At 31.7% G+C, this 15587-nt stretch overlaps 1 protein-coding gene across 1 annotated transcript; it reads right to left on the bottom strand.

The window, feature by feature from the left end:
- Positions 1–547: 547 nt before the first annotated feature.
- LOC108781063 (uncharacterized) lies at positions 548–15354 on the bottom strand. Its single transcript, XM_018548934.1, has 8 exons — positions 15177–15354; positions 12470–12742; positions 12293–12324; positions 12112–12197; positions 11752–11889; positions 5953–6053; positions 2189–4732; positions 548–2095 (listed from the first exon to the last, which is right to left on the bottom strand). Exons 1-8 carry the CDS (start codon positions 15314–15316, stop codon positions 568–570), a joined length of 4842 nt encoding a protein of 1613 aa, XP_018404436.1. The 5' UTR covers positions 15317–15354; the 3' UTR covers positions 548–567.
- Positions 15355–15587: the final 233 nt, after the last annotated feature.

The following is a 15587-nucleotide window of genomic DNA, read 5'->3' as shown; positions in this document are numbered from 1 at the left end:
CATTATTCTTGTAAATCTAGAGCTCTAATTTGAATTACAGACATCTTTACGTGAATAGTCTTGGGTGAATAGTTTACTTGTTAAAATTTGTAAGAGTTGTAGAACGATAATTTTTACATTATATAAATTAGTAATCTTTAATGCTCTCTAAAGACTAAACTATAGTTTATATAAAGTTATCATTATTGACACTTTTGATCAGTATATAAATTATAAAATTATAAGATATAAATAAATTCAGAAAACAATTTCTTATAAAGTATGTACCTTTAATGTTCAATTTTTAATTAAATTAAAATAATTTTATTCTACTTTTGTTATTTATGCGTAATATTAAATCAATAATATACTGAATTACGTAAATCTGGACTTTAATGATAATTAAATAAATTTGTACTTTTACATCTCATTATCTTTTTCCAATAATTCGAGAATAATTAATTAACGATTTTGATTTAGTTTTAATCGTCATTTCCAATATTTTAAAAATTGTTTGGAAAATTATTCTCATATATCACATCGTCAAAAGTATTATATAAACCCTCCCTAAAAATATTTAGAATCCGTTTAGATGTTCAATGGCAAAACTTCGATGCAAACAATCATAAAATAAGTACTCAAAATTCTTGGTGAACCGTCGAATCCGGAATCGTTGCTTCTTGTTGAATTCATTCTCTTATGTTCGGAGTCGTCATTTAGTTCAACGCGGGTTGATTCATTCTCGTCCGTACTCCTCGTCGTGACAGTACTCGTCGTACTTCCAGTACTGTCGCTACTGATGGACGGTGTTCGCGAATGATGCCGTCTTCTCTTGATCTTTGCCCGTCTGACTTTGGAGAGATCCCGCGGCGTAGCCGTGAGCAGTGCGGAAGGCGTTGTGTAAAACATCCTCATAAGATCGAGTGGCCGTTGTAAGGGTGTATTCTTCGGGCTGGACTTGGGAGACGTTTTTGGCAAAATTTTTGCTAGATGCTGCTTCTCAGGTACGAGTTTTGTGATAAGCGTATTCCGTTCATTCACTGTCGTTATTAATTCATTACTACTCTCTTTTAACACCTTTTCATTTTTGTCTGATGTCTTTTTGGTTGATGGTTTCTTCTTTTTAATCGCACGCTTCGTTTTAGAGGATTGCAAACTAACGTTAGGACTACTGACCACACTGGTTTCCTCTGACACAATTGGAGTTTCGACATCATCTATATTTGTCAAATCGTCCTGATTACTCCATCTTGAAATTTTCCTGATTAAAGAGGGATCGAGTGACAGCTCGTTTGTTGGAGTGCTGGGATTTTCATGTTCCTCCTCGACTTTCCGATTGTCGCACTCTTTGTACAACTCCGGTGCTTCAACTATATTTATTTCCGGTATAGTAACCTCGACTGGAGTAGTCACAGAAGTTGTATCGAAATTGTTGCACTTCAACGAAGCTTTCTTTACGGTCGGACCTATCTTTTTAGTATCGATCGCTATCGAAAGATTCTTCTTTTTTAATGGTATTTTTTGCACCGTCGGTACGTTTCTTTCGATTTCCGTCGAAACTTTTGCAAGTTTCCCGATTTCCGCTTTTTCTGATCTTAAAGATTTCGAAACAATTTCCTCTTTTTCTTTTTCCTTTTCGAAGACTATATTATTAAATCCAACTGTTAAATTTTCGAACGTCATAGTACTCATTTTAACGTCGGCCTCAATTTTCTCTTCATTATCTTTCCTCTTTGAATTCATCAAATTTATATTTTTTTCAATTTTGGAAGTACTTGTTTCGCGGAAAGGAAATCCGTTTTGTTGTTTCGATCTCATCATTTCAGGACTACCCGGCGCTTTAATTTCACTCCAAAAATCAATGGACTCGGTAGAGGTGCTTCTCGATAATATTACACTTTCATCCTGAGAGTTATAACTCGTGTCGATCTTCATTGACTTCTTTTCTGTTATTTTACTTACAGGTTTTGTCTTTAATGTCTTCTTAACGGATACATCCTTATCTATGGTTTTTTCATCATTGGATATAGACTGCTGAAAAACTTTAGAATTATTATTCGCTGAACGATCGTTCATTAATTTCGAAGAATTAATAGAAATGTTTTTTTTCAAAATCCTTATCTCATCATCAGCATTATTGCAAAAAAATGATTTGGCATTTTCAATTTTTTTTATATTAAATGCACTTGAATCCTTTTCAATATTTGACGAGTTCGCAATGCTGCTACTTTCGTTTATATTATTTTCTAAGAGCATCGGCATCTTACTCTTGACATTCAATAAGTCTTTCGAAGAATCCTTTGCTACGTTAAAGTTAATTTTTTTAATTGAGTCAGTCTTTAATTCCACTTCTTTTGCATCTGCTGTTGATTTGGTAATTTCACTTTCGATATTTGATGAATCAGTTATTTTCAAGGTTAACATATTTTCGTCAGTCCTTTTCACATTGTTTCTCGATGTTTCTATCAAATCGACACCTTCTGTCGGATTAATATCCGTTGCTAGTTTTGCCTTGTCAAAATATTCATTACTATACACTTTGTCATTTGTTTCCTTGAGCAAGGTCGTTTCGTTAGCTTCTAACTTGACTGCATTATTGTGTCGAGTTGCGTTGATTTTAGAAGTTAGTTTATACGCGTCTACGCTACTGGTTCTCTTCGAGGCATTGAAGGAAGAAACTTGCGCCAAGTTCGATGTTTTGTTCATCTTCTTTTCCGGCAATACGATAGCGGCAGTCCCGACGTCATGATCACTTTTCAGCGAGTCAGCCCGATACTCTGCAGTCTCTCGTAACGAAAGCTTTGGCGCTTCTACGGCATTATTTCTATCCGTATTAATTTTAGACAGTTTTGGCAGACGACAGGTCGCGCTATTTGTTGTGAGCATCATACCGCTGACGTTGTTTTTACCAACATTGTCGCAAGTTTTGATTTCGACGTTTTGCTTTATTATGTTCTCATTGTGCGATATCGGCAAAATCTTTGGCCTGAATTTTTCTGTTATGAGCTTATCACTATCAACGGAAGCGACAGCATTTTTTATAGCGAGTATTTTCGGTGTTTTGACAGTCGAATCGGCTTCCAGATAGTCAAATACCTTCTCGGTAATATTATCGATCATATTATGATCATTCTGACTTTCGTCATTTTTTACATCCGCGATAAAAGTGTCTTCATATATTCCTCGAAGACATTCCATTTGCGACTCGTTTCTTGATGCGTTTGTCGAAATAAAAGCTAAAATGTTCGATTGTGTGGGAGTTGTTTCAGTTTCCTTTGAGAATGATGAATCTTTAGTAACGATTTCTTGTATATCACTTTTAACTGCTAAGATATTGATGTCTCGATTATTCAACGAGCTATCGTTCGATATGGGAATATCATTTCTTGCCAAGGATTCCGTATTTTTAGATTTATACGCTGCTTTTTTTGATCTTTTAAAATCTTTAATATCACTGACTATTTGATTCTTGCAATTCTGCCTCGTTAAATCTACATCTGTTGAACTTTTTGATGCGTTATTTGTAAAAATATTGTTTTCGATGTCAGCAAAGCTGACATTCGTTAAGTTCAATTGATCTTCATTGATTTTCACATCGAGTTTTTCGATTTCTTTGAGCTTCTCATTAAACTTTTCCGTAGGTTTTTTTATTGTTAAACGCGCGCTATTTCTTGACAAATCCTTTACGTAAGATTTTCGCACTGCCAACACGACTTGCGTTTCTGCTTCGTCTGTATCATTCGAGGTAACGTCCGTTTCGTTTCCAGTTTTTAATTCAAATCTACTAGAGCCTTTTACATTCTCATTAAATTTTTCGTCTGTCGATTTGCGCTTTTTGTTCTCTGCATTTGCATTCATCCAAATTGTGGAGAAATCCCCAGCGCTATTACATGCCTCGATCTTATATATCTGAGGTCTTGGCTCATCATTTTCTTTAATCTGCGAATCAATGGAAATTTCACTAGAGCTACTTGATCGCCTTTTATCAATCTTATCAGTGGACGATAATTTGTCAAATCTCTTTTTCTTTGTTTTTTTCATAGCTTTCTTTATCCTTGTCATAGCCGCTTTTTCTTCCTCCTGAGTCATTATATCAGAATCGACGTTGTTCGCGAACGACGAATGCTCGAGCAATCCTTTTGCCGTCGTTCCCTTTCTAAACATTAAAGTACCTCGACGTGTCTCATTCTCGATCTGAGCTTGCTCTTCGGCTACAAGACTGTCTAAGACTTTCGCCTGTACTTGCGCGTATGCAGCCTCTCGTTGCATTTGCTCGAGATTAAGTTGCAAATCGGCGGAAGACCTACGTCGCGTAAATCTGCGAGTGATTCGCTTTCGCACAGCTTCCCGCTCCTCAGAATCTTCTAAACGATCTAAATTGACCTGATGATATAAACGTGTTCCCTGTTGACTATTATCGTTATCTAACTTTTTGTCTTTAATAATAAACTTCTCCATTAGCAGTTCACCTATTGATTTTTCATGCTTCTCGTTGTGCTCGCGTAAAGCTGGATTATCTTTTAAGGCTTGCGATCTGATCTTGATAGTCGCCCGATCGCGACGTAAATTTCTAGGAGGATTCCTATTGTGCGAGAGTATTCTCGGTGACGAGACATCGATATCAGCCGTGTCGATCACTCGTCTTGCTGATCTCACAGAGATCGGCGAAAAACGATGCAGATGGCTGAGTGGCGATTCGGAAATCGTCGACAGATGCGGTGAGAAACGCGACAACGAAGTGTGAAAAGGCATTCTGTGCGAAACATCATAATCTTGTTTGAAATTAGTAGGTAATTTACGTTTTACATAAATTAGTTTCTATTTGGCGGATATTTTTCTCATGAATCGTTCAACGTGTTTATTTCATATATAAATGCGGTACAAATGTTTAGATTATGTCATATACAAAACAGAAGCTTGTTAGAAGTTCGAGCTTTAACCCTTTCAGATTCTACGTACATTGTAATATACATCAATTTTTTAAAGACATTTAAATTATTTAATTCTACTTACAATATCTAAGATCTGATGTACATAATATATATATATATACATATATATATGTATATATGTTGTGGAAAATAGTCAAAATTTTAAAAGAATTGTTTAGTATGAATTATTTATTAAAGCGAATGTGTAAATTGAAATTAAAAAAAAAAGTTTAACATGGTTCCAATAAAATCAAGTCTGACAGGGTTAACATAAATTGTATTGAAAAAATATTGTTACAAAATAATATATTATTATGTATTGTTATATGCGATATATAATATATATTATGTTTATATAATATTAAATTATTATTGTGAAATTATTTTATTATTACATACAATATCTAATGTTATTATTTAAAATATATTTTGAATGTCTTACAACAAATAAATATGCGCGATTTATATGCATAGGTTTACTAATGTCAATTGTGAATTTAATATCTGTTATTTGTATAGGATGACCAGATGATCAGATCATTGGTTGTTATCATAATTAATTTTCAAATTTATTATCATTGCTATCAAATGATGATGAATGATGTAATAAGCCGTACCTGTCGTAGATTTGTTTGTCTTGCTAAGAAAATTACACTCGTAACGTTTTGTGTGTTCAAATACGTATTCTACAATTGTGTTTTTGAAATATTTTTTGTACTGCGTTTTATCATAATTTTTCTGAAAAACTACAAAGGTTTAAATAAAATTCAAAACCGATAATATAAATGTTATATAAATTTTCGCAATTGAAATTTTTAATTTGTTTATAAGCAAATCACACAATAATTGTTATTTAGCTAATTTTCAAAACATTTACACATTAACGACCTTGAGAAAGATTTCCACCAATAAAAGTTTATCGATTAAAAAAAGAACAAATTTTGATTTAAAAAAGTAAAATATAAAAAAAAACTTTTGCACTAAATATTATATATAAACAATAATATTTTCAGTAGCATTAAATTTACTTTTATATTCTTACCGTCCTACTCCCGTCATTAATGAGCTGTGATTAGCATAAGCTCCTCCTCCGTAATAGTACGGTACATCATTATAGTACGGCATTTTCTTTTGCACCTTCTTCTTCGTTTACACAAAATAACAAAAGTCACAACGATAATACGGAAAAACAATGATAAACAAGCTCGCAAGGAACGATCGGCGCGTCGGTCAAGAGGATGACTGAACAACTGCGTTGTTCTGCTTTTAGAGATAGTGGACCGGTCACGTAAATGCGGTAGCTCCGGCTCTCAGGTGTGCGAAAAGCGAAGCTGTTCTCACGGTTCAGAGAGCCAAGACCAACTGAGTTTAAGCCGGCGACCCAGTGTAATAATAGAATTCTAGTATATGAGGCTTTCAAGCGCTACCTATACTACTCGACTCTAATAACCTGATCATACGGCCGACTATTATGACTGGTAGTTTTAACGACAAAAGGAATGCGGAACAACAAGCTTATCTGCATTTTTCTCAACATGCATTTAATATTGTACTTATTTATGCTAATAACGAGAATCAAAGACTTCTACTAAGAAATATATACACACGAACGAAAGAAAAGAAATAATTGACCGTAAATCGTTAATAAGAAGAGATTTTACTTTATTTTTATTTACTTGTATGATTGATTACATCAAATACAAAAAATTGTATATATATATACACATATATATATATATATACAAATGTATTATGTATATCAAAGAAAAAAATATAATTCCTAAAATATGATATATTTTGAATGAAAGTTAAAATTTTTAGAAAGAAGATATTAAATAAACTTTTTTAACATGCTTTTATTAATATCATTGATATGGTGTCCCGGTGATCGAATTGAAAGGAATATGCCTTCACAGAATACAAGAGATTCGGGTTCGAATTCCGCTGCTAGAATAATATTTTTCGCAATGATGTACTCACAGTTTTTAAGAGGCTTATTAGTATCAAATTACAATAACAATCTTCTAAGATGCTTATTTGCAGCAATAATATTAAATTGCTTGTCAATTTGTGATATTACTGCTCCAGCTTCGATTTAAGAATGTGTGTCAAGACCGCCAAATTATTATCCGCTTACAGCTAGTTTTAACTGGAAATTATATAAATTTACAAGAAATATTAGATATAAAAAACCGTCTTAATCGAAAATAAGATTCTTCACTTATGTGTGTTTAATACATTATTGATGTTTTTATAAATAGAGTTAAATAGTATTCTCTTTACTCTCTCTCTCTCTAATTCGATTCTCTTCATCTCTTTTTTCCTTCCTTCCTTTTTCAACTTCTCCGTTCCTCCTCTTTCTCCTTTCTTTCAAGAATCTTATTTTCTGCATTTAATCTTGCAAGTGATGAGATAAATCGATTGATGTAGAAAAGAAATACATAACTGTATTTAAACTATTTGCATATGAAATGCATAACAATTTAAAAAAAGTATGCACGATTTTATTAATTTTTTATTATATGTAATTATTTAGATGAATTATTCACATTTAAATAAATAAATAAAATATACTACATCAAAGTTAAGAAATCATCTATTCTGCCCTCCAAAAATAGACAATTTTCAAGAGAGAGTGTAACTTTCAAGGGGTTTCATAACTATACAGAGAGAACTGATTTAACTCTCACTGAAATATAATGTGTTGTTAAACACAAAAATGTAAATAACATCTATTTTTTTATACGTACGAAATCTCATATTTAAGGGGTGAACAGTCTCTTGGGGAAAAAAGGTTTTTCTCTTTTGAAGCGTATATCGTTGGAAATATAAGAAAAAAATTGATAATTATTTACTACATTTATTTGGAAAAGTTATATCATCTCACAATTCTTGATGCATGTGCGGGTGCACCATCATGTTGGAAATACATGTTTCTTCTGATTTCCAACGGAATATTTTCTAATAATATAGATAAATCATTACGTAAAAAATTTTCATAAATTCGCTGGTTACTCTAACGGGTAACTCAAATAGACCGATCTAGGAAAAAATGATAAAATTATTTGTTTTATTTAATATATAAAAGAATATGATGACAAATAAGAAATTTTTAATATGCAATTTGAAAAATCTAGAAAAAGTGTATACTGTATAACATGAAATAGTAGTGTAATAAATAAACAGTATGAAAGTATTAAAAGATATCTTACTAAAACATTATCCATATGTTATACCAATACTTATAGATTAATACTGCATCTATGTTGGAAATGTATTGGTATGTAACTATGCGGATTTCCATCGGCTCAAATATGATAATTAATGTCTATTAAAAATGCCTTCGCGTGTAAAATGACACTTATCACTAAACATTATTTGATGCGCGATTTCGAGTTGTCGTTCTTCTCTATAATTAACAGCATATACAAAAATCTATGCAACGTGCATAATCTTATGGCAGTAAGTGTTGTACTTTAGTATAATAAAAGGCATCCATACTATTAGCTTTTAAAATTGTATAAACAGAATCTTTGGATATTCCAATTGCGTGATCTATTAAACAAGTACATGTTGTAAGGATCTTTTAAAATTTGCGGTATTTCTTCTTCATTTTCTAATGTATGAGCGATGAAATCTCTTTCGGCCTCAAAATTGCTTCTTATTAATTTAAAATTAGGTTATTATACGTTTAAACAAAAATACGTTTACACGTATAATTAGTATATTCGTTTATTAGAAACATTTTTCCGAATATACGTGTAATTAACTATTATACGTTTAAATGAAAACACGTTTACACGCATAATTACCATATTCGTATGCTAATTAAACGTGTAGTTTACCTTCAAGTAAATGTTTTTCTGAAAGCGAATATAAACGGATAAACGTTTTATGTTTACACATATATTCGAAAAACGGAATAAAATTAGAGCCCTAGTTTAAATAAACCATTTCTCTCGATTTATCAAACGTAGAAATATGTTTGCGTCTGGGTGTCTACGATTAGAGTAACGTTATGTTCGTCTAGCTTCATGTGAATTTCTGTCACATTCGCCATAAATGAGTATTATGTCACAATATTCTTCATTTGTGTACTTCATATTGTAAAATTATAATAATTTTATGTGTCTGTATAATGTTATGTCTGACATCGGTATACTTATTTTAAACAACTGAACAATGCATGCATTACATTAGACGCAAACATATTTTTCCCCTGTACAGTTTCTTTTAAATTTAAGTAATTAGGTATTATTAACTATTTAACCGTATTATATCAAATTATGACATACATATTTCCTAATAATCATTGTAGTAAAACTTTTAATAAAATTTGAAATACAAAAATTGTGATGTAAATTACATCAAAATACATGGATCTTGGTGCCTAACAATATTTCTATGTAAATTTAAAAAATACAATTTCCAGTTCTACAAATTACGCACCGATAATTACTGTTGGACTTGAAACGCAATCTTAAACTAAAACTGGAATATCACAAATTAAATTAATAAACAATTTAATAATAATACATTTAATTAATTTCACGTCAAACAGTTTATCGATATTACAACAAAAATGTTTCCTATACGAGGTAAATGAACATACTTATGAATTTATTTTGACAGCTGATATATATCTTGCTATTGAATTGATATTTTACTATTCTGATACTAATTATGCATATTAATTACGCACATATGTGTTAAAAATTAAAAATGTACAAATAGATTTCAGAAACAGAAACAACTTTCTGAAAAATATTGTATGTTAAGACGTTAAGAGGGTCCTCGTGGTACAATTCACTCACTCATATCATCATACCTGAGCGCGCAAAATGTCAGCTTTGTGATTAGCGAACTTCAATTGCGATTAATTAAAAATCTATAATAGCCTCAATATTTTGTATTAGAATTTTCGTCTTAAAATTATCTCAAGAATACTTCCTCAAGAGGAACTGCGGTAGTTGCAAGTACACCCGGTATGTACATATACTTACATCCCTGATAGCAAAATATTGACAATTTGCGGACAAATTGATAGCAAACTCAATCAGATTTTTACTACAAAGCAAGTGAGAAAAGGAAATAGCCGAACGCGAATTGGCTCTATTACGACGAGAATTGGAAATTCTACGAGTGGATCGCGATGCACAAATCACGCAGCGGAAAGACGAAAGCAAGCGAGTGACGGCTACCACCAATCTTTACGTGTACAAATCGTTATTTTCTCAGTTCCAAATCTCCACCGATCCTCTTCCACCAAATACCTTCACCGTCACCTATGAAAATGTAGATCCCGAACAAGTTCGAAATGCTATAACTGAATTCCCTTCTGATTTCGTTCCTGTTTTCCTTCCCCACTTTTCACATCCTTTTTTAGTCCTAATAGCCTACTGAACTTCTTTCCCCCATCTTTGATTATTATCAATGAAATCTCATAGTCGCCTAATTGTAATTTTCCATCCCCCACAATTTCCTCTCCACACACACACACACACACACACGCACACACGCACGCACGCACGCACACACTTTTAATCACATAACTTTTTCTTTGTATTTAATTAAAGATCTGTAATTCATGGTCGCGTTACATTACTGTAAGATATTAAGAGATGTCTCTTCTTTCATTGACTATGACCAGCCATCTTTGGGCAAACGAGGAGAAAAGGAGGATAGAGAGAGAAGGAGAGAGAGAGGTGTGCGTCATCGCAAGGACGTGCGAGAACAGTAGCTGTTTTTCCTTTTGCTGTAAAAGTGTTAAAATACAATTTGTTTATTTGCTACTGAGTCTGTTTATTTTAAGTGTGAACCTTTTCGTCCTTTGAGATTATAAGACGGGAGGGATAGCAAGGTTGTCTAAACGGGTCATGGTTTTATGGTACGGATCACAATGGTGACGGCCATTTTTGTTGTTTTATGATCTCGTTAGAGAGTTCTCTCTCACACTACACAATATTTTTATTTTTTCTCTTAATGCCGATTTTAATATTTTTCTTATACCATAATGATATAATCTAAGATAAGTTAGTTGTTATTCTTACGCGGAACTAGTATTAGATTCAGTTCTTTGACCCAAAATCGGACCTACGATCACATGTCTCTTTAAACAGGAATCATAACATCTTATCGAAATGTTAACCCATATTTCAGAGAGACTTAAGTGCATTCGACTCACTTCGAATTTCCCCTCCCAGTAAATACATACAAAACAAAACGTATATTGAAGCGTCCTTCCACACTTCTTCCTTCTTATTACTTCTCTCTCCAAATGATCTTACCATTTGCTCGGAGTTTGAATGCAATAATATAAAAAGTAACGACAAAAGTAACTATAAGATTCATTACTGTTACCAAAAAATGTAACTATACGTTACAATTACCAAAAAGAAGTAACACCGTTACTAGTTTACTACTAAAAAAGTAATTTGTAATTGTTCCAAGTAACTAAATAGGAAAATTTAAAAAAAAATTATGTTTATAAAAATTTGAGGTATTTTGTAATTTTAGCTAAAAATGATAATATATAATAAAAAATGCTTTTTTATACAACTCCAATATTTTAGATGCAAGGCATATAATATTTTTTTTACGTTTAACCTTATATAATATATTCACTTACATATTTTCATGATTATATAAAAACTTATTTTTGGGTAGACCCCTTTTATGTGGAATGCGCCATATGTACATAAAGCGAATTAAACGCTTGTGTACATCATGTATTAAATCAGTTCGTGTCAGTTAATTGATATAAAAAAATTTTAATCTAAGATGCATAAAATTTTTTTTAAACTGTGTAACATATTTAAAAATATCCTAAATTGGATTTTACATTCTTACCGTCGCATCTTAAACCTTGTCGAAACAATCCATACAACAATGAGCCGCAATGATCGCAGAAAGTCGGTGACATGAATGTGTGAGTACGAAATCTATGGGGAACGTCTATCTTAAAACGTTCTCTCAAATACTATAACAAAATAAATATTTAATAATTTAGATAACAAAATTAATGGTAAATCTACTGCTATTATATCTGTCTAGTAATTATGTCGTTTAAATATTTATACAATATAATATAGTAAAAAAATATTTACATAATATATTTTTATATTATAAATTTAAATATTCAATATTACAATTTAATTCTATTAACTATAATTTTCTTTTCTAATCATAAACCGATACTTACTATTGTATTTTCTGATTCTCTTCCACTCTCAGGACATTTAGTTAATAATTTGTCATGACATTTCTTATGTACTGCCGTTTGACATGCTATAATAAAAAAAATGTTTTTATATATCTTATTAATGAAAATACAGGAAAGTAATAAATAAAAAGAGCAAAATTATAGAAATTGTAAACTTTACCTTGACATTGATAACCCTGTTTTCCAAAACCCCTAGAATAAAAAATAAACAATTAAGGAATATTTTTTTATTTGTTATTAAAAATATATCTATATATAATTAAAATTGCAGAAATTTTCTAAAAATATAAGATTTAAATATTAATAAGAAGAATACAAAGAAAATCTAAAATATTACCACAAAAAATCTTTACAAAAAGTGCAGAATGTCGGTTGCCGAAAAAACTTGGCTACAAGTTTGTGACCTCGTACAATGTGCACTTTGTTATGTTTAACAGCACCCCTTCTTCTCGTTATGGCGCGTCCAACGTTGTTCTCTCGTAACAGCGGAGTCGTCGACATTGTTGACTCCGCAAGATCTTTCCTTGGAACTCTGGTTCTATAAATGTATATTTTGCTTTGCGTCGTAGTTGTCGAGGGATCCGTAGGATTTAGCGTCGGTACTCTTGTCCTAAAATCATCCGATTGCCAAGACATTTCTTGTGTGTGTGTGTGTGTGAGTGTTTCATATATAATAAAAAAAAATTAACGATAGACATGTTGTGCAAAAAATAATATTGATATACTATATTAATATTATTTTTTGCTAATAATATAAGATAATACAAACATTTTTATTTAATTTTCTGCTTGTGTACAAATATTTTAACGTTAACCGTGTATAGAGTAATTACACCCCACCCATGCATTTATAGTGCAAAATGTAAAGAAAAAAAGAAATGAACCGGCTTTATGTAATTATTCAGATTAGGGGACGTCATGATCTTAACTTTGACAACATATATTCTATCAAAATTAAAGTCATCGGAGTCTTCTGATCCGAATAATTATTATAATAATATTATTAGTATCTTATTAAATAATGATTATCCTGCTAATATAATATTTTATACTATAAATGCACGTTTAAAATTGTTAATTTAAAAATACACAGAAGAAAGAAAAGAATATTAACGATAATGAATGTCCTTCGTGGTTTTTAATACCCTATATTCTGTTAATATCAAAAGAATTTAAAAGAATCAGCAAAAATTTTAATACAAAATTAGCTTTCGCCAGCTTAAACAAATCAGATAAATTTATTAAGATGCAGGAAGACATTCTCCTACAAGTGTCCTAAGTTTTTAGACTACAGAAGCTTCGGTAGTCTAAAGACTTAAGACGCTCGCACAGAATACTAAAGATCCGGGTTTGACTCCTAGCCGAGGTAATATTTTTCGCAATAAGAATTATTTACAGATATTAATATGTCTTTCAACGTTATAAGATCGATCTAAGATGCCTAAAGAGCATCAAAAATTGTTAAATTGTTAGTCAATTTAACTCGTGATATTACTGCGGTAGTTCAGTAGAGCTTACGTTTCAAGTCTGAAAATAATTCGGCACGCAATTAAAAATCTATATACGTAATATATAAATTCACACGCGATTATAGAAGCACCCAAGATCCAGTTTGACCGTTAAGGCTTATTTATCATTGGTTGAAATATTTAAGGTTTTAAGTTAAGTGGACGACTCTGTATAAGAGGGGCGAATGACTTTCCACGCGAAGTGACTTCATCCTATCTTCCCTCTTGCCTAGGAGCGCACAAATTTCCACGCGTAATGACTTATTCTAAAGAAGTTTAATACCAAATTTGAATAAAATACATAACTTTTTATTCAAACCTTTTTGGCATTGAACTTCTTTGTTGGTCAAAATTCATTTAATAAGGGCATTTATTTGACGTCATTTAGAGTGTTTCTGCTAAAATTCATGAAAATCGGACGTTTTCAAAAGTTTATCCTGTTTTTGTAAAGATTGCAACTTCAAAATTTTTAACTGAAGCCCCCTCCCGTTAATTAATATTCTTATAGCTATAAAATATCGAGATCTTTTCACTACAATGAAACTTCCTTCCTTTAAGTTTTTTCGTGATCTAAATTGAAAAAGTTCAGATATATTATACAATCAGCATTATCGTTATCCAATGTGTTCAATCGACTAAAACTTCTTGAATGTTGTTCACAGTCACGACCATGAAGGAAGATATAAGGAGACTCCACTCATTGTCAGTCTCGCCAGTCTACAAAACATGGACCCGTTTTAGGTTTCGAGTTCAGTTTCCGATTCTCGACACTCGCAGCTCTCGTGAATTTAGTAGTGCTGCGAGTGTCGAGATTCGGAAACTGAACTTGAAACCTAAACTGGGTCCATGTTTTGTAGACTGGCGAGACTGAGTGGAGTCTCCTTATATCTTCCTTCATGGTCGTGACTATGAACAACATTCAAGAAGTTTTAGTCGATTGAACACATTGGATAATGATAATGCTGATTGTATAATGATCATTTCTCTTACTCGCACTCATCAGAATCGGAAACTGAACTCGAAACCTAAAATAGGTCTACTTTTATTTTACGGAGTGGAGTCTCCTTATATCTTACTTCCTGGTCACGATCTTGATAATATTTATCAAAGTCAAGATTATTTAGAAATTAGGGGTTATATTTACTTTTTAATTTTTACGTTAAACACGAAAAAAAATGTTTTTATTTTATGAAAAATACTAAATTTTATACAATCTGACTTTTGAATTTTCATCTTATTGACTCAAAGCATGAAGAACACGAACGGAGTACTTTTTGTAGGATAACGAATTTTGTATAACGAATTTATAACTGTATTTACTGTAACATTGAAAATGACCTTATCGGAGTCGAAACGTTTGTTGAACATGGTAGCTACATATATTATTATTATTTGATTACAGTTTTTTGATTTTGTTATATTATCGGCCCTTTGCCTCTTTTTATTTATATTGTTTTCATTTTATATATGTATATTGCATAGAGAGACGCCAAATTGTCTAGCGCTGTCCCTGCTTTCACGTACCGAGTAGCTTACCTGTATATGTATCCTTCAGCTCCAACGCTGCGCGTCGAAAGATTTCGTTGATCTACAGATGATTTCCTTCCAGAAAAACCTGATCCACTGCCGCCACCGGCGTTTCTCCTCTTCGCATGAGAACCACCAGTGAACATCATCTTCCAGAACTTCACCAATGATGATTTAATGATTTAACTTCATTACTCTTGCATCAATAATATTATCATCATGATTGAATTCATTATTCATGATTCATGATTTATATTTGGGACTAAGTGAATGGGCACTTCATTTACGTTCTCTGCATACTTGATTTTTAATCTATGACAAATATTTAACATATTCTATTCCTTGTTTCAGTCTCTTCTCTTTTTAATTATATATATAAATGTATATATATCTTTAATTATATATAAAAATATGATAATA

Source organism: Cyphomyrmex costatus, unplaced genomic scaffold, assembly GCF_001594065.2.
Source record: "Cyphomyrmex costatus isolate MS0001 unplaced genomic scaffold, Ccosl1.0 scaffold76, whole genome shotgun sequence".
NCBI classification, from domain to species: domain Eukaryota; kingdom Metazoa; phylum Arthropoda; class Insecta; order Hymenoptera; family Formicidae; genus Cyphomyrmex; species Cyphomyrmex costatus.
The sequence above is the reverse complement of the archived record's forward strand: the minus strand, read 5'-3'. Positions and strand labels throughout refer to the sequence as shown.